Source organism: Mus musculus, chromosome 3 (genome assembly GCF_000001635.26).
Source record: "Mus musculus strain C57BL/6J chromosome 3, GRCm38.p6 C57BL/6J".
Lineage (NCBI taxonomy): Eukaryota > Metazoa > Chordata > Mammalia > Rodentia > Muridae > Mus > Mus musculus.
The window spans coordinates 79,558,726-79,576,750 of record NC_000069.6 but is presented as its reverse complement, the minus strand read 5'-3'; the positions used below and the strand labels follow the sequence as shown (position 1 = coordinate 79,576,750).

Here is an 18,025-nt window from a genome sequence, read left to right as displayed (position 1 = left end):
AAAGAGAGACATTGAGGCAGATATACAGATATACAGATAGACGGAGAGAGTCAGGGGGAAAGGGAAGGAGGGAGGGAAGGAAGGGAGAGACGAAGGTGGCCGGGAAGAGCTGTCTGGGAGTTCAGAAACTGTTCTGCTCTTGCTGCTGCATGCAGGAGTAGGACATCCTAACTTGAAGTGGGGGAGGGGGATGGGGGGCACAGCTTTACAGTCTTTAAACACTTTAAAGAAAGGCCAGATTCTTCTCAGGTTTCTGGGTATGGGCATCTTAGGACTTCCAGTAATTTCTTCCCAGTCTCATTTTGAGGCCAAGAAGCGGAGCAGTCCATAGAGCAAGCAGCTCAGATCAGTTCTGCAGGCATTTTGTCTAGGCTCCGCCCCACAGTTACCTGGCAACAGCCAGGTGTGCCTGACTCACTAAAAACCGGGCTGCTTGCCCCTCCTCTCTCTTGCTTTCTTGCTCTGTACTCTTGCCCCTTCCTCCTCTCTCCCATTCCCCTCCCCCTCTCTTTCCACATACTCATGCCGGGCTTTTGCTCTTCTCTCTCTCTCTCTCTCTCTCTCTCTCTCTCTCTCTCTCTCTCTCTCTCTCTCTCTCTCTCCCTCCCTCTCTCTCTCTCTCTGCCTTCCTCTGTCTCCACCCTCTCAACTCCCCTCCCCATGCCCTGAATAAACTCTATTCTATGCCATACCTTAGTGTGGCTGGTCCCTCAGTGAGGGAGGGATGCCTCCTCATGAGCCCGCAGAGGCACCACCTTCCCAAACACCTGACTATACATCCACCAAACATATCCCTCTCCTCTTTATTTTTATAAAACACAAGTTCTTTCACGGAATTCTACAGGCTGAGTGGGCCATGGCTGGCTCTTCACAGGGGTCAGAGGAAATTCCAATAGCATGGCTCTACCACATCACAGTCTGTCATCCATTTTCTAGGGATTAGGATTCTTTGGGGCTTTTTTCTGGCACATCCCCAGAGCCTTCCTGAATCAAGTCTTTCATTCATTCATGTATCCAACAAGTGTGTTTTCCTTAGCAACCAGTCTAGCTTTATGCTACGCACCTAGGAATTTAGCAGTCTCGTAAGCGTTTCCAGTCCATTTGAGAAGATGGGAGAAAAAGATGAGAAAGAAGAAAAAGCACAGTTAAAGTAGCCCAAACCGAGAGGAGCTGGAGCCTGGGCCTCTTGAGCTACAGTCTCTCTGAGCCACTTAGTGAGACCATATATATATATTTTTTTTTTAACATGCAATGCAGGTAGGATTAGGAAATTTTTTTATTATATATTTTCTTCATTTACATTTCCAGTGCTACCCCAAAAGTCCTCCATACCCTCCCACCCCACTCCCCTACCCACCCACTCCCACTTCTTGGCCCTGGCGTTCCCCTATACTGAGGCATATAAAGTTTGCACGACCAATGGGCCTCTCTTTCCACTGATGGCCGCTAGGCCATCTTCTGATACATATGCAGCTAGAGTCACGAGCTCCGGGGGGGGGTACTGGTTAGTTCATATTGTTCCACCTATAGGGTTGCAGATCCCTTTAGCTCCTTGGGTACTTTCTTTAGCTCCTCCATTGGGGGCCCTGTGATCCATCCAATAGCTGACTGTGAGCATCCACTTCTGTGTTTGCTAGGCCCCTGCATAGCCTGAGACCATATCTTAAAAATAATATGTAAATAAATAAATAACTTTAATCCCAACACTTGGGAGGCAGAGGCAGGCGGATTTCTGAGTTCAAGGCCAGCCTGGGCTACAGAGTGAGTTCCAGGACAGCCAGGGCTATACAGAGAAACCCTGTCTCGAAAAACAAAACAAAACAAAAAACAAAAATAAAAAAAGAAAGAAAAGAAAATGCTGTCTGTGAAGCCAAGAATGGTGGCTGAGGCCTGGGATCCCAGCTCTAGGGAGGTAAATGGGTAAATGTTGAATTGGAGACCATCTTGATCCACAAAATATAACCCTGCCTTAAAACAAACAAACAAAACTAGCAATACCCCCAAACCAAGCCAAACTGACAAAAATTCCACCAAGGGCTGGGAAGGCAGGTAAGTGGTAGCTCCCTTGCCCAGCATGTGCAGGCCCTGGCTTTCATTCACAGTTTTGGGGAAGAAAGAACCCATGTAAGTGAAGGGAGAAAAATGATGGGATGGTATATAGGCTACAACCCTATTTGGTCTTTATGAAGTAAGAAAATGTTTTCACTTTTGATAACTGCAATAATCTGGAGAATTCTATGCCAAGCCCATAAGTCTGCCATAGAAAGATAAGAACCGCAGGACCCCATTGGTTTACAAAGCGAAGCAGCAGGAACTCACAGAGGCAGAGGGTAAATGTGGCTGTTGGAGACAGGGGGGGCGGGTTGGGGAAATCAGAGGATGGTGAGATTGGTCAAAGGTCAAGTCTCACTTATGAGGAGTAAGCTTTCTGAATGCCATATATTGTTACCATGGTGACATAGCTAATAATAGTGTATACACTATGAAAATAGTGTATGTCCTTTATGAAAAGAATAGATTTTTAAATGTTCTCTTCCCAAAAAGAACGTTAGCTAACGAACAAGCTGGATATAATCATTATACATTCAGTACATGTAACAACGTATTACACTGTACCCCAGAAACATTTTAAATTATTGTTTGTTGGGGCTGGAGAGATGGCTCAGTGGTTAAGAGTGCCCACTGCTCTTCCAGAGGGGCCGAGTTCAATTCCCAGCAACCACATGGTGGCTCACAACCATCGGTAATGAGATTCTTTTTTTTTTTTTAATTAGGTATTTTCCTCATTTACATTTCCAATACTATCCAAAAAGTCCCCAATGCACTCCCCCCCACTCCCCTACCCACCCACTCCCACTTTTTGGCCCTGGCGCTCCCCTGTACTGGGGCATATAAAGTTTGCAAGTCCAATGGGCCTCTCTTTCCAGTGATGTCCGACTAGGCCATCTTTTGATACATATGTAGCTAGAGACAAGAGCTCCGGGGTACTGGTTAGTTCATAATGTTGTTCCACCTATAGGGTTGCAGATCCCTTTAGCTCCTTGGGTACTTTCTCTAGCTCCTCCATTGGGGGCCCTGTGCTCCATCCAATAGCTGACTGTGAGCATCCACTTCTGTGTTTGCTAGGCCCCGGCAGGTAATGAGATTCTGATGCCCTCTTCTGGTGTGTCTGAGGACAGCTACAGTGTACTCATATACATAAAATAAATAAATCTTTTTTAAAAGAGTATGGGAAAAATATAGTTATTGTTGGTTAAAAACAAAAAATAGGACTGGGTGTGGTGGCACACGCCTTTAATCCCAGCACTCAGGAGGCAGAGGCAGGCGGATTTCTGAGTTCGAGGCCAGCCTGGTCTACAGAGTGAGTTCCAGGACAGCCAGGGCTATACAGAGAAACCCCCCCCCCCAAAAAAAAAAAAGGAAGGATGGGTGATGGCTCAGTTTGTGAGGGGCCTGCCATTCAAGCATGAAGACCCGAGTTTGGGTTCCAAGCACCTAAGCAAAAACTGGGCATGGGTATACAGTTATGTAATCCAAGTGCTACAGACATAGAAACAGGGGGATCATTGAGAGTTACTGGCCACCCAGTGTGTCTGAGTTGCTGAACTACAGGTATAGAGAGAGTCCCTGTCTCAAAAACTAAGGTGGAGAGGCTCACTGGATAACAGTACTGTTTAAGCATAAAGACCAGAGTTCAAATCCCCAGCACCTATGCAAAAATCTGGGTATGGATAGCACAGTTGGGGGGCACTGGCTGGAGGATCACTGAGCTTGCTGGTCAACACCGTAGCTCCAAGCTCAGTGAGAAACCCTGTCCTGACGAAGTGGGAGTGATAAAGTAGGGATGTGACAGCTTCCTCTGGTCTGTGTACATGCCATCTACATACATGAGCATATAACACACACACAGACAGAGAATAATTGTTTTCTGGACTCCATATTCACACATAATATGCCTTCAACCCTCTACTACACAACCACACACACACACACAAAAATCATGTACACACAAAACAAGAATGAAACTGTGGTGAGGCATGATGGAGCACATCTGTAATCCCTGGTAGCTGGGAGGGGAAGTCAGGAGGATCTTGAATTTGAGACCAGTGTGGGGCACACAGAAGATCCTGTTTCGAAACAGAAATGAAGACAGAGTCATGAGGTAACTTAGTAAGCAAAAGCACTGCTTTATGACTACACCCCCAAAATAGGACGGAGAGGGGGGGGGAAGGGGAGGACCTTCAGAGAATAGCCAATAAAACAGAAAATGCATGTGTGGTATGTGTGTTGGTTGGGAAGTTTGTGGAGTTTCTTCTCTCTTCCTTCCTTTAACGTGAGCTCAGAATTGAGTCTGGTTTGCCAGGCTTTTAGGTTCTGGGCCAGGAATGGGGGTACACACTGCAATCTCAATAGTAGAGGCTGGGGCATGGGGAGACCAAGGTTGTCCTCAGCTGCAAAACTACGTGGAATCCAGCAAGAGTCTCTCTCTCTCTCAAACCAGCACCAAGCCAAAATGCAGGTAGGTTTCTAAAAGGTGGAAATGTTCAATTATCATGTTGATCATGAAAATTTCCTGATTTTAGTATCATGTAAGTAGTCTCCACTGTGAGAGTGTCAGGTAAATGGAGTTCTATTCAAATACACAGGGTCAATTTGCATGGATTAGCTCTAACATTTGAGCTCTTACTTCTTAGCTACAACTATGTTTACAGGGGCAATGATTTCATTAATTTCTTTTTGTTTTAAATTTCAATTTTTTTTTTACAATCCAGATTTTATACCCTCCCGGTCCACCCTCTGACTGTTCCACATCCCATACATTCCTCCCACTCCAACACCCCTCACCTTCCATCTCCAAGAGGATGTCCCTACCCACCCCCCAACCCTACCTCACCAGACCTCCCCACTCCCTGGGGCCTCCAGTCTCTTAAGGGTTAGGTGCATCTTCTCTGACTGAACCCAGACCCAGCAGTTCTTTGCTGTATATGTGTTGGGAGCATCATATCAGATGTATGCTGCCTAGTTGGTGGTCTAGTGTCTGAAAGATTTCAGGGGTCCAGATTAATTGAGACTGCTGGTCCTCCTACAGGGTCACCCTCCTCCTCATCTTCTTCCAGCTTTTCCCTAATTCAACCACAGGGGTCAGCAGCTTCCGTGCATTGGTTGGGTGTAAATATCTGCATCTCACTCTTTCAGCTGCTTGTTGGGTCTTTTGGAGGACATTCATTTCTTGATTTTGCGATAGGTCTTGTGTAGCCTAGATTGGCCTTGAATGCTACATGTAGCTGATGATGACTACCGCATCCAGATCTTCCTGTCTTTATCTCCTTTCTGAGGGCTAGGATTATAGGCAAGTTCCACCATGCCTGTCCCCAGCATCTCTGTCCCCACCATGCCTGTCTCTATAGCATCTATCAACAATTATTTCTAACTATACCACTGCTACTATTAAAAAAAAGGTAAAATGAAAAAAATTTATGCTGATTGGTGAGTTTTGTTTTGGAGACATTGTCATTCCATATTTCACTGTGTAGCTCAGGCTAGCCTTGACTTTGTGGCCTGTCATATGCTGTGATGTATGAATCATCAAATCCCACTAAGGATGTAGAATTTGGAATCTCCTACAAGGTTGCTCCAATAGTGAAACAAACAGCCACCTTCTTTCCTTTACTGAATGGCCCCAAGACTGCAATGTTCCTTAAAAGAATATAGAAGTAATCTGGAGAGATCATCTGTCATTATTTTAGAGCTTTAATTAATCACTGATGGGAACTGAAAACTTTTCATTGTCTTGTCTCAATGGCAAAGAGAGGAAAACCTGATGAAAGAAACATTCTGCAAGAAGAATGAAGACTGAAGTGTGGACACTATACCCCTCCTTAGAATTGGGAACAAAACACCCATGGAAGGAGTTACAGAGACAAAGTTTGGAGCTGAGACGAAAGGATGGACCATCTAGAGACTGCCATATCCAGGGATCCACCCCATAATCAGCTTCCAAACGCTGACACCATTGCATACACTAGCAAGATTTTATCGAAAGGACCCAGATGTAGCTGTCTCTTGTGAGACTATGCCCGGGCCTAGCAAACACAGAAGTGGGTGCTCACAGTCAGCTATTGGATGGATCACAGGGCTCCCAATGGAGGAGCTAGAGAAAGTATCCAAGGAGCTAAAGGGATCTGCAACCCTATAGGTGAAACAACATTATGAACTAACCAGTACCCCGGAGCTCTTGACTCTAGCTGCATATGTATCAAAAGATGGCCTAGTCGGACATCACTGGAAAGAGAGGCCCATTGGACACACAAACTTTATATGCCCCAGTACAGGGGAACGCCAGGGCCAAGAAGTGGGAGTGGGTGGTTAGGGAAGTGGGGTGGAGGGTATGGGGGACTTTTGGGATAGCATTGGAAATGTAATTGAGGAAAATATGTAATAAAAAATATTAAAAAAAAAGAAACATTCTGAAATACTAGAAAAAAGTAGACTGGGCTGGGTATGCAGCTCATGTTGTCTAACATACCCAAAGCTCAGCACTGGGTAAACCAGGTGGGTAGCACCTGCCTGTTTTATATTTACATATGTGTGTGTGTGTGTATGTATATACATGCACACACACATATACACTATACTTATCTAATATATATATATATATATATATGTATATATATATATATATATATATATCACACAAATCACATGAGAACAGAGTAGTTTGCCCTAGGTTAAATCCCCAACAACAACAAAACTGGAATGAGATCATTGGTGTTGAGTATTTTCTCTGGCAGACTAGGAGTTGAAATACAAATTTCTTCATGATATGATAAGCAATAGAGAAAAATTTTTTAAAAATGAAATTCTCTTAAAGGCTCTGTCTTCACCATGTCTTGTCCTGGTTTCATCTTCAAGCTTCTATCAAGATAGTGGTAACATTATATCCAGATATTAAATATTAATAATTATATCTCAGTTAGGAGGGAAGAAACGACTCCTAACTGCTTTTCTTCTAGCTTCTTCAGGAAGGAGAACCAGGTTTCAGCAGGTCACAAGCAGTATTTATGATAATATAACAGAAATCAAACTAAAACAGACTACAGAGCATGCATATATGGAAACAAGTCACAGGAACTGATAGATCGGCTTGTGGAAGACAGCCCTCACAAGTCCCAGTTTTCATTTCATTTCATTGTTATCCTGTCATCTCTAAGCATTCACAATATCCCTGTTCCTCTTCACATACAGAGCCATGTGGCAGTGCTAGAGACCCGGACTAAGAAACCAGGAAGCAACCTCTGGATTGGGGGCCTTGAGCAGATTAGAGCTATGCCCCACCCCCTCTTTTGATTACTTATATTTGTGAAATATGTTTGCTTTTAAACGTCTAAATGTCCTCTTTTTTTGTTTGCTTGTTTTGCTTTTTAGCGCTCTCTCTCTCTCTCTGTGTGTGTGTGTGTGTGTGTGTGTGTGTGTGCATGCGCGCGCATTGTGTAACTTTGTGCCTCTGAGTGCAGTGCCCTTGGGCACCAAAAGGGGGAGGACGACTTCTGACCTGGAGTTGGACTTGGTTGTGAGCTTTCTGATCCACTTGCTGGGAAGAGATCTCCAGTCCCGTGCAAACGCAGCTTATGTTTGTAACTGCTGAGCCATGTTTCTCCATCCTTAACTTTCCTTTGATCAAGTCTAAGAAATCTTGGTGGGTCATTTGTTCACCGTCCTCAAATTTGCTGGAGTCAGAGTGGAACTCAAAAGTAACTAACTCTAGCTCTACTACCTACCATCTGAACCACGTTAGAGCTCTAGGCCGCAAAACAGATTAATAAACTGTTTTGAATGTGGTCAGACTCTTCATAACCGCAGGTTCTTTAACGTCTTGCACCACAGCACAATAAATTCTCAGGGGGTCTGAGGCGTGAAAGCACAGGCAAATGAGTCTAAGCACACACTCAGCTTCCCTAAATCAAAGAATCTATTGAGTTTTTTTTTTTTTTTTTTATGTGCCCAATGTGAACACGAACTAGGAAAGCAATCATTTGTGTGTATATGTGGGCTTAACGCACGCACATATGGGCTTAGTACATGCACAGCTTTTGTGTGACTTATGTACCAGTGGGAACCAACACACCAAAAAACCCAAAAAAACCCCAAAAAACAAAAAAAACCAAAACAAAACCCGGTGACCTGAATAAACTGTTTGTAAATTCAAAATTGAGCCTGCTGATTTACTCTGGTTCCGGCAGTTGCTTGCTGGGACCTCAAATGCAGCAGGGGCCAGAATCCCCAGCAGCAACGTCAGGCACTAAAGTTGCTTCTCCAGCTCAGGCCACGTTTTCTGCTAGGGAGTCCTGGACCCGATAAAATGAGGACCAAGTTCAAGGGCTTTTCTTTCCAAAGAACAAAAACCTCCATAGTTGTGCTCTGGAGCTCAGTAGGTCAAGTGTGTGAAGACTCGTGCACCCCGCCCAACTCTCTAGCCCCAGTAAGAGCCCGGCGAGTGATAACTCCGGGCGTACCCCTAGTGATGTCGGCGCAGGGCGGGTAAAGCTGGCCAATGGAGACGTTAGGCCTCTATGCTCCTCCCCCTCCCCCCACACGCCCCGCCCCACTCCTCCCTACGAGCCTCTCCCGGCTCCACTCTCCGCTTCCCTGGCGCTCCTCCTCCATCGCCCACTCCTCTCTCCCACTCCCTTGTATTCCTCCCAACACGTTCCACTCTTCATCGCCTGCGCTCCTCCCAGTCCCTCTTGCTCCTCCCAGTCCCTCGTGCTGCCTTCTGACGCTCCTCCTCCCTCCTCCCGGCGCTCCTCCCCCTCGCTCGTGCACCCCCCTCCCTGCCATCCTCGTGCTCCTCCCCTCCCTCATGCTCTCCCTCCTCTTCTTCCCGTGCTCCTCCCTCTCCCTCGTGCTGCCCTCTCCGCGCTCCTCCTCCCGCGGGAGCGAGCTGTCAGCCGGGCGGGCCGGCTCCGTCATATGACCGGCCGGCGGCCGCGGCGCCGCACCTTCCGTCCGCTGCAGCGGTCCCGCGCTCGCGCCCCTCCGGGCGGCCGCGCCCCCGTCGCCATGGCCCCGCCGCGGCCGCCGTGGGCTGCGCGCTGAGCCGTCGGGTCCCGGAGCGTGGCCGCCCGCCCGGGCCGCCGCGTGCACGCCATGGCCCCGACCCTGCTCCAGAAGCTCTTCAACAAAAGGGGCGGCGGCGCAGCGTCTGCCCAGGCCCGGCCGCCCAAGGAGGAGCCGGCCTTCAGGTGAGCGCGTGCGAGCGGGAGGGAGGCCTCAGGCGGGCTGCATGGAGACCGGACCCCCGCGCCACCCTGTCCCCTCCTCCTGGGCGGGACCCCGCGCCACCCTGTCCCTTCTTCCCAGATCCTCCTGGGAAAGACCCCAGTCTCTCACTCTCCTCTGTCCCGGTCCTCCCGGGTGGGACCCCACGCCTCTCTCGCCCCTCTTTCTGGGTGGGACCCAGCAGCATCCTCTTCCCTCCCTCGCCGGGTTCTCCCAGGTTGGGCTCCTCTTTCCACTTCTTTCAGGGTCTCAGAGCCGCGAACCGCCCTGTCCCTTTTCTACTGCTCCTTCTGGGTGGAACCTCAGCGCCGTCCTCCTTCCTTGCTCTCCAGGTCTCCCCAGGTGGGAGCCCTGCGCCATCCTCTGCCCTCTTTCCTCAGGTGCCCCACAAAATTTCTCCATATGCCCCCGTGTCTGAGCACGTCTGGGACCGGTGTGTACCTTCCAGGGTCTCTGGAGGGAGAGTCACCTGCGTCTCCCCTGCCCCAGAGCCTGTAAGCTGTCATTTTGCAGGCAGCTCCAACCCACTGAGTATGTGACAGTATTTTGAAGTTGGAAAGGGTGAAGCCACGAAAAAAGCAGCTTCTTTCTTGCAGTGTATGACAAGCTCGCCGGCGGATGAATAAAAGTGTGTAATTTCCTCATCAGTTAGAAGGCTGATGCCGCATGATGAGTGGAAAGGGAGGGAAATGCTTTTTATGAAACGTCTCGGGTTCTAATTTAACAAAGCAGAGGCAGATATTTAATAGTTCATCTTCGGAACACATACCTTTGGATTAGCATGTGTTAAGCTGGCTCAAGACCCACAGCTCTAAGTGGCGGCTGGTCTTGCATTTTGAGCTAAGCAATTGGCTCTCAGTAACATCCCTATACTATTCTGCTTTTGAGTGGTAAGTTTCCAAAGATGCTCTCCTGGGTCCTGTACTGTCTCTCAGCACTACTAGTTGAGAAAACATTTTATTTGCCATTTAAGTTTTCATCACTATAAAACAAAACAAAACAAAACAGAAAACTGAACACCTCACACCGATTCAGACCTTCTAGGGATACTTTATGTTCAGAATGTAAGACTTTGAATTTTTTTTAAAAACAAACAAACAAACAAACAAAGGTCTCATTAGTCCAGGCTGGCTTTAAACTCTTGACAATCTTCCTGCCTTAGCTTCTCAAGTTCTGGGAACACCAACATGAAGCATCGCATTTGAAATGAATTTTGATTAAATCTCATCTCCTTTATTGCATAAAAATTCATTCAAAACACATACAAACACATTCCTATAGTTATATAAGATTTTCTTTTATCTTGTATTTCCAGTTTTATGTAGCCCAGGCTAGCTTCGATCAATTGATGACCTGATCGTCCTGTTAGTGCTTCTCAAGTGTAAGATTACAGTAAGCACGTGCTGCCATCCCTGGCTCCAACTTGGAGAGAATGAGACATTAAACAGAATAGCAGCATTTGTGTGTGTGTGTGTGTGTGTGTGTGTGTGTGTGGTGGGAGGTTGGAAGGTAAATTGTGAGGACTGCCTGGATCATGGTCAGTGCATTTCCGTTAGGCAGACTGGACCTGATTCTGTGCCTTCTATTTGTCTGCCTACCCGTGATGCTGTCGTCTAACGTCTCTGAGTTGTAGAATTACTTTGGAGTCAGGACATGTTAATTCTTCTTGGAATCCTAGACTAGACCAAGATTCCTCAGGTGTCTTCTTTGGTGGCCCTTACCAAGGACATTACAGCCATTTGAGTGCCCGTGGAGATGCGTGGTACTTGTCACTGTTTCTTACGTTCCCTGCCTACTTGTCCACCAGCACTCTTCCCTTCCCATGGATAAGGTTAAATTCAGTGTATTTTGAGCAACAGCAACAACAACAAAAAAATGTGGCTATATTTAGGGCTCGGCCATATTAGGAAAATTGATTCCCACTTTGTGAGTACAATATTAGTACCATGTTCTGTCTTCTCATTTGGTGTTTAAGGGAGAAGAAAGTGCAGTCTTTAACTTTTTTTACTGTGCTATACATTTATTTGTATGCGTGTGGGAACACACACTCCAGTTCTACAGCATGCAGGTGGAGGTCGGGGACAACTTTCAGAACCCTGTTTGCTCCTACCTTGTGTTTACCTGGGACGCTAACTCAGGTGATCAGGCAACAGGTACTCTCTCCTGCTGAGCCACCATGATAGCCCCCATGTGCCATCTCTTGTCATTTGTTCACCTCAGATTTTTTGTTTCCCGATAGGCTTTTTGAGGTAGATGTTCCTGAAGGATGTTGAGGCTGCCTCTCTTCCCTTTTTGTCTTATGTAACCCAGGCTGACCTAGAAGTCCAGCTTTGCCTCAGTCCTCATGTGATCAGATGCTGGGGTTACAGATTCACCAACGTGCTGGGCACTTGTGTGACCTCTCTTGTTATCCGGGCTTTCCACTCCTCCTCCTCCTCCTGCAGTGCTTCCCTGTTTGTGGTTCAGAGAGCGAGAGTGGCTCCAGTCCCACACTGTTTCCAGATCTTATCTGTCAGCCGTCACCTATATATAGGGCATTGTCACAGTCAAGAGTACAACTTACACATTTCATTGATGATCCCAACGCTTGTCTTTTCAGTTTGCCTTGGTAGAAACGGAAAGGAATAAAAAGAGGCTGAATTGTCAGTCTTACCCAAGCAGTTAGGCGCAGTATATAATTGTAATACTTCTAGACTTTGATCCTGCGTCAAATCATAGTGTGTTTGACACTTGAGAAAGTTCTATTTGCCGATCTTCCAAATGCTTTTCACTTTTACTTAATTGATAAGAACCAATTTGAATAACCCTCAGGCTAAAAATGAATGCAATTCAGAACCAGACTGTCTTGAGGTCAACATGCCTACGTAGGACTTAAACATATTGTTTTATATGTATGTATGCCTGAGTGTATGTATGTATGTGCATCTGATGCATGGGAGAGCCCCTGGAGCTGGAGGCACCATGAACCATCATGTGGATGCTAGACAGTAAGTGCTCTTAAATACTCAGCCATCTCTCAGCCCCTACATAGAACTTCTTAATGGTCAAGGTATATCCAATGTCTTCTGTGTCTCACATGTATGTGAAACCTTATCCATATTATCTTTTTTCTCCCTTTTACTGAGGGCCAAACCAAGGATCTCATGTATGCTAGTTAAAACATTATCTTTTTAAAGATTTATTTATTTATTTATTATATGTATATACAAGTACACTGTGGCTGTCTGCAGACACACCAGAAAAGGGCATTGGATCCCATTACCGATGGTTGTGAGCCACCATGTGGTTGCTGGGATTTGAACTCAGGACTTCTGGATGAGCAGTCAGTGCTCTTAACTGCTGAGCCATCTCTCCAGCCCTGCTAAAACACTATTTTAAGATTGTTTTTGTTTGTTTTGAGGCAGAGTCTCATGTAGCCAAGATTCCTTCTGTCTCTACCTCCCAAATGCTGACATTACCATTGTCTGCCACTCTGCATAGCTCTATTATTATTATTATTATTATTATTATTATTATTATTATTATTATTTAATGTTTTGTTGGGCTTCAGACTGAATCTAGAACCTTGCACATGTTAGGAGTTTTCAGGTTTTTATTCTTTTGGATTTCTGAGGCAGGGTCTCAAGTGACCCAGGCTGGTTTAGAACTGCTGGTTCTCATGCCACACACTCAAAGGTGTTTTCAGTTGCAGGCGTGCACTATCATGCTTGGTTCTTGTCTTTAGTTTTTGAGACAAGGTTTCTCTGTGTAGCCCTGGTTGTCTTGAAACTCCCTCTGCAGTCCTGGCTGGCTTCAAACGAGATCCACCTGTCTCTGCCTTCTGAGTGCTGGGATTAAAGACATGTGCCACCACCACCTAGCTTCTTGTTTTGTTTTTTTAAATACCTCTAGTAAATTGTTAGACCAGTTTCCACTTAAAAGGTGGTGGGAAAGATGGGCTGCTAGGTGTTTTCTTTTATTCCGGCTTGGTTAGATGACACGTGAACATCTTGTGGGATATGGAGAATAGATGAAAGCATTGCAGCCGCCTGGTAGTTAGCCGAGTAAATGCCACCAAGAGGGAGCTTTGTGGTAATTAGCTGTGTAAATGCCACCAAGAGGGAGCCCTTCTTCCCTCCAGTCCTGAATACCTAAGGCCAAATGGCCTAGTTAGTAGTAATCCCCATTTGTTCTGTTAGAACAGTTCAAATAATCTGTTACAGGGCTGGGATAAATATAATTAAATCCACTTATTGCCAAAGAGCGGCTACTGCCAGTTTACAGCTTGGCCTTCCACCTGTACGAAGCCTGCTAGGACACACATGTTGTGTGCCCTAGAGTTGAAGGTGAGTGTGTGTGTGTGTGTGTGTGTGTGTGTATGAGAAAACAGGTTATAAACTGAGTAAATAGACACACTCTAGAGATGATGATGAGTATATACATAAGCTGGAGACGGAGTAGATACAGTTTTATACTACCCAGGTTAGAATTGTAGCCCTGGCTGTCCTGGAACTCACTCTGTAGACCAGGCTGGCCTGGAACTCAGAAATCTGCCTGCTTCTGCCTCCTGAGTGCTAGGATTAAAGGTGTGTGCCACCACGCCCGACCTCACTCACCGATCTTACGGTAGGCGTGATTTGGACAAGATTCCCTTCTTTCATACTGCCAGCCTAATTTCTAATGGGATTGTTCTAAGGTAGGATAGAGAATATTCTAGAAGACAGGGCAAGATTTCTGTGTGTGTGTGTGTGTGTGTGTGTGTGTACGAGGGAGAGAGAGAGACAGAGAGAGACAGACAGAGAGAGACAGACAGAAACAGACAGAGAGAGGTATGTGTAGGTGGTGTGTGTACATTTGTATGGGCATGAAGGTGCCACTGCATGCTTGTGCTTAGAGGACAGCCTTGGGTCCATGTCCTGACTTTTCTCTTGGCTTTAGACAGGGTCTTTTTCCTGCTGCACTTTGCACCAGTTGACCTGCAAGCTTCCAGTGATTCTCCTGGTTCTGCTGCCGGGATTACAGACGTTTGTGCTATGTGGCTGGCTCTTATATGGGTTATAGGGATTCGAAGTCTTGTTCTTGTGTTTCCATGGCAAGCACTTTTACCCACTGCAGCATTTCCCCAGCCCCATACATTCACAGTTTTAATTCCCGTTAAAGTCGACAAGACTGTCGAGATGTCCTTTCCTGCCAAACTTGCATCTGCTGGCTTACTCTTGACATAGCTCCCCGTTCTGACATAGCATCACATACTGAGAGCTTACATTAGTGATGTTAGCAGAGGCGAATAGAGAAATTGTGCTGTCCAGTGCCCCTAGAAGATCCACACACAGTGGTGCATGCCTGTGTCCTAGCTTTTGGGAGACTGATGCAGCCAGATCAGGAATTGAAGGCTAGCTTCAGCTTTGTCTAGGGAGTCAGAGGGCACCCCGGGCTAAGTGAGACCTGGTCACAACAAAAGGAACAAAAATGTATCTTGAAAGACAAAATGGGGAAGCTAATTAGTCTTGCCTCATGTAGCATGTTGACATGAAGCCCAGTAGTAAGGCTGTAGACTTCTCTGCTTGTCCAGTGTTAAATCATGTGCAATACGATACAGTCCCATGTAAAAGAATTTATTTAGGTAAAGAGGTAATGACATGTGCTTTTAAAAAAACTTACAGAAAGAAGAAAATGCAATTCAAAAGGATTTTAAATAGGAGCAAGTCATCTTAGGTAATGATGTTTAGTAGTATTCTATTGAAGCTTTACTAAAAATTAAAATATTTTCAAAGTCCAACTTGAACTTTTGTTCAAAGAGCAGACTTGAGACAATTGAAGTAAATGTTCTCTCTCGCATTTTGTTTCCACATTGCTGATTTTTAGCCTTGATGCAGTCAGTGGTGGAATACAGACCCTGTGATTTCAGAGAGGCAGGCATTAAAGACAAATAGCAGGCAACATTTCAGACCTACACACGTGTGCCTGCACATTCAGAAATACTTATAGAAACGCAGCACTGTTTTTCTGAGTTATTTGCAAGTTTTTTTCCCCCATCCAAAACACTTATTTAATGAAACAGATGAAACCCGTTCTTTTGTAGAACAGTTTAGTTCCATCTTGCGGCCCTGCATTTGATATGTGAGAGACAATGCATTCCGAAGCTACAATGAGATGATGCTGTATTCTTCCATAGAACAGGGGTCTGACATGTTACATATTTCAGTGGCTTTTGATCATGTTTAAAATTTTTTACTGGTTTATGTTAATTATATGAAGCAGTGGGTTTCATTCTGGCATTTTCATACATGTATGTAACATGCTTTACTTAAAACCATGGGTTTCTTTATGACATTTCCATACATGTATGTAATGTGCCCTTTCTTTTTTTTTTTTTAATTTTTTAAAGATTTATTTATTTATTATATGTAAGTACATTTATTTATTTATTATATGTAAGTACATTGTAGCTGTCTTCAGACACTCCAGAAGAGGGAGTCAGATCTTGTTACGGGTGGTTGTGAGCCACCATGTGGTTGCTGGGATTTGAACTCTGGACCTTCGGAAGAGCAGTCGGGTGCTCTTACCCACTGAGCCATCTCACCAGCCAGATAATATTCCTTTCTTATCTCTGTTTTTTCTTCATGGTCACCTTCTCTTACCTCAAAGTTTTTGTTATCAAGAATGACATTTTAGCTGAGCTGGAGATACAGCCTGGCTGGTAGTACTTACCTGGCATGCAGGGAACTCTGGGTTCAAAGTCCAGCACCGTGTACCGAGGAGTGGTGATGCGCATAAAGGCTAGACTCCTCCAAGGCACTTGGGAGGTGGAGGCAGGAGGATCTGAAGGTTACGGTAAATCTTGGCTACAAAGTAAATTAGAGGCCAGCCTGGGGTACACTAGAGCCTACTTAAGAAATTAACTTTCTACCTCTTTGTTAAGATAACTGAAAGCTCCTGTTACTAAAATGGCATGCTTGCTGTGAATTTTAATATATTAAGTGAAACCTAAATTGAACACAAGTCTTAGGAGGGCCAGTTTTGCTGTATCACCTGTCTGTGAGCCTGGGGGTGACTTTTCTCTAGAATTGGAGCATAGTTGTTTGTTTGTTTTTTCCAGGCAGGGTTTCTCTGTGTAGCCCTAGCTATCCTGGAACTCACTCTGTAGACCAGGCTGGCCTCAAACTCAGAAATCCTCCTGTCTCTGCCTCCCAGGTGCTGGGATTAAAGGTGTGCTCCACCCCCTGCCTGGCTTGGAGCATAGTTTTATTGCAGAACGTGGGTTTCCAGCTTTACTAGAGATGGCTTTAGAGAACGGTAACAGAATTTTTTTATGTTTTTCCAGAATTTGTGGGATTAGACTTGTTTTTTTTTTTTTTCCTTTTTGTTGTTTGTATTTTTTTTGAGACAGGATCTATGCAGCCCAGCCTTGCACCCCGTGTCTCCTGCCCGAGGCTCCTGAGTGCAGGCAGGGATTATAGGTATGGCTGTTACACGGGGCTAGCTAGGTTAGATGCTTATAAAGCAAAACTGTCTAGTTATGTTTTTGTTATTGTTTTTCTTTGAGTCAGGGTGCCACTGTGTAACCTGGGCTGGACTGGAATTTGATGTGTGAACCAGGCAGACTCTACGCCGAAACTTCCTGCCCTGAGCTGTACCATGGCTGTAAATCAGTTCTGAAATGGGAGTTTGCCACGTTACTGTTTGATGAAGTTTGTCGGATTGAAATTTGGACCTGGGCATGTGCACATCTTAGAGTTCCAAGGAGGACACGGGGATTTGTTGTTGTTGTTGTTGTTGTTAGATTAGGTTGTGTTTCTGTGGTTTGAGACCAAAGATCAACCTAAGGAAGCCACTTTGTTTCTTGGCAAAGGAAGTTGTTTAAAAAAAGAAAAAGGATCTTTCTTGCCTCCTTGCTTTCTCTCACTGCTTTGGCTGTGAGCCCGAGCCACTGGTGGTGACTAGGAGGTAGGCATGGGAATGAGTTACTTCTCTAGCTACTGTTTCTCTCTGTGTGCACAAAGGGGACAGATGATTTACAGGGAAAGTGTGGACCTTTGGGCTTGGGCTGTGAGGTTATGTTCTTCTTGGCTATGAAAGTAAGTTGGTGAGTTCCTCTCTCCCAAGCATTCTTTATCTCAGGTTTATAGAAATGATTATTATATAAAAGAGGAAAAACAGGATGAACTGTCCCAGCTCACTGGGCACACACTAGTGATTTCCCCCACCCCACCCCGTCTGTAAATGGAACATGCATGACTCACCACGGCCGGCCACACAAGGCACTTTTGTAGCCCTGCTTCAGGGGGAGGGCGGGATGAGGATGGAGGGAGATGGGCTGGCATCCCACTTTGTACAGCAGGATCTGCCCAGCTGCCATTGTATGGACTTCTGAGGAGGACAGTGTGCCTTCTCAGACGTCATACTGCAGAGGTTCGAAACAGTGCTTTCTGTGTGTACCGAAAGAATGCAATATACCAATGTACTAAAAATGCAGCCAGTAAGAACATTGTAATGTTGCGCGTTCATGTTCTGCAGTAGAGTGCTCTTCTGGTACATAAGAATTTAGTAGTAAAAGCCAGGGAGATGGTTTGGTGGGTTTGGTGCTTGTCATCAGGCCCGGGACCTGAGTCCAATCTCTGAGACCTATCTGGTACAAGGAGAGACCTGGTTGTTCATTGAACTCCACATGTGTTCCATGGCTGGTGTGTCTACATACATGTGTGATGTCATAGATATTTCGGGCAGTGGTGGCACACACCTTTAATCCCAGCACTTGGGAGGCAGA

General features: G+C 45.6%; 1 protein-coding gene and 1 long non-coding RNA gene across 4 annotated transcripts in view; one reads left to right on the top strand and one right to left on the bottom strand.

The window, feature by feature from the left end:
* Positions 1-4,170: 4,170 nt before the first annotated feature.
* 4930589L23Rik (RIKEN cDNA 4930589L23 gene) lies at positions 4,171-8,559 on the bottom strand. The gene is made up of 2 exons (NR_152118.1): positions 7,553-8,559; positions 4,171-4,527 (listed from the first exon to the last, which is right to left on the bottom strand). It is a non-coding gene; the product is annotated as an RIKEN cDNA 4930589L23 gene (long non-coding RNA).
* Positions 8,560-8,599: 40 nt separating this feature from the next.
* Fnip2 (folliculin interacting protein 2) overlaps positions 8,600-18,025 on the top strand; it is a 112,181-nt gene continuing 102,755 nt past the window's right edge. The window contains exon 1 of one of the 3 annotated variants that reach the window (XM_030252651.1): positions 8,600-9,242. In XM_030252651.1, the coding sequence (XP_030108511.1) occupies positions 9,148-9,242 (95 nt within the window). In that variant the 5' untranslated portion in view covers positions 8,600-9,147. The remainder of the gene's footprint in view (positions 9,243-18,025) is intronic. The other 2 variants (XM_017319620.2, NM_001162999.2) reach the window with 2 other exon arrangements.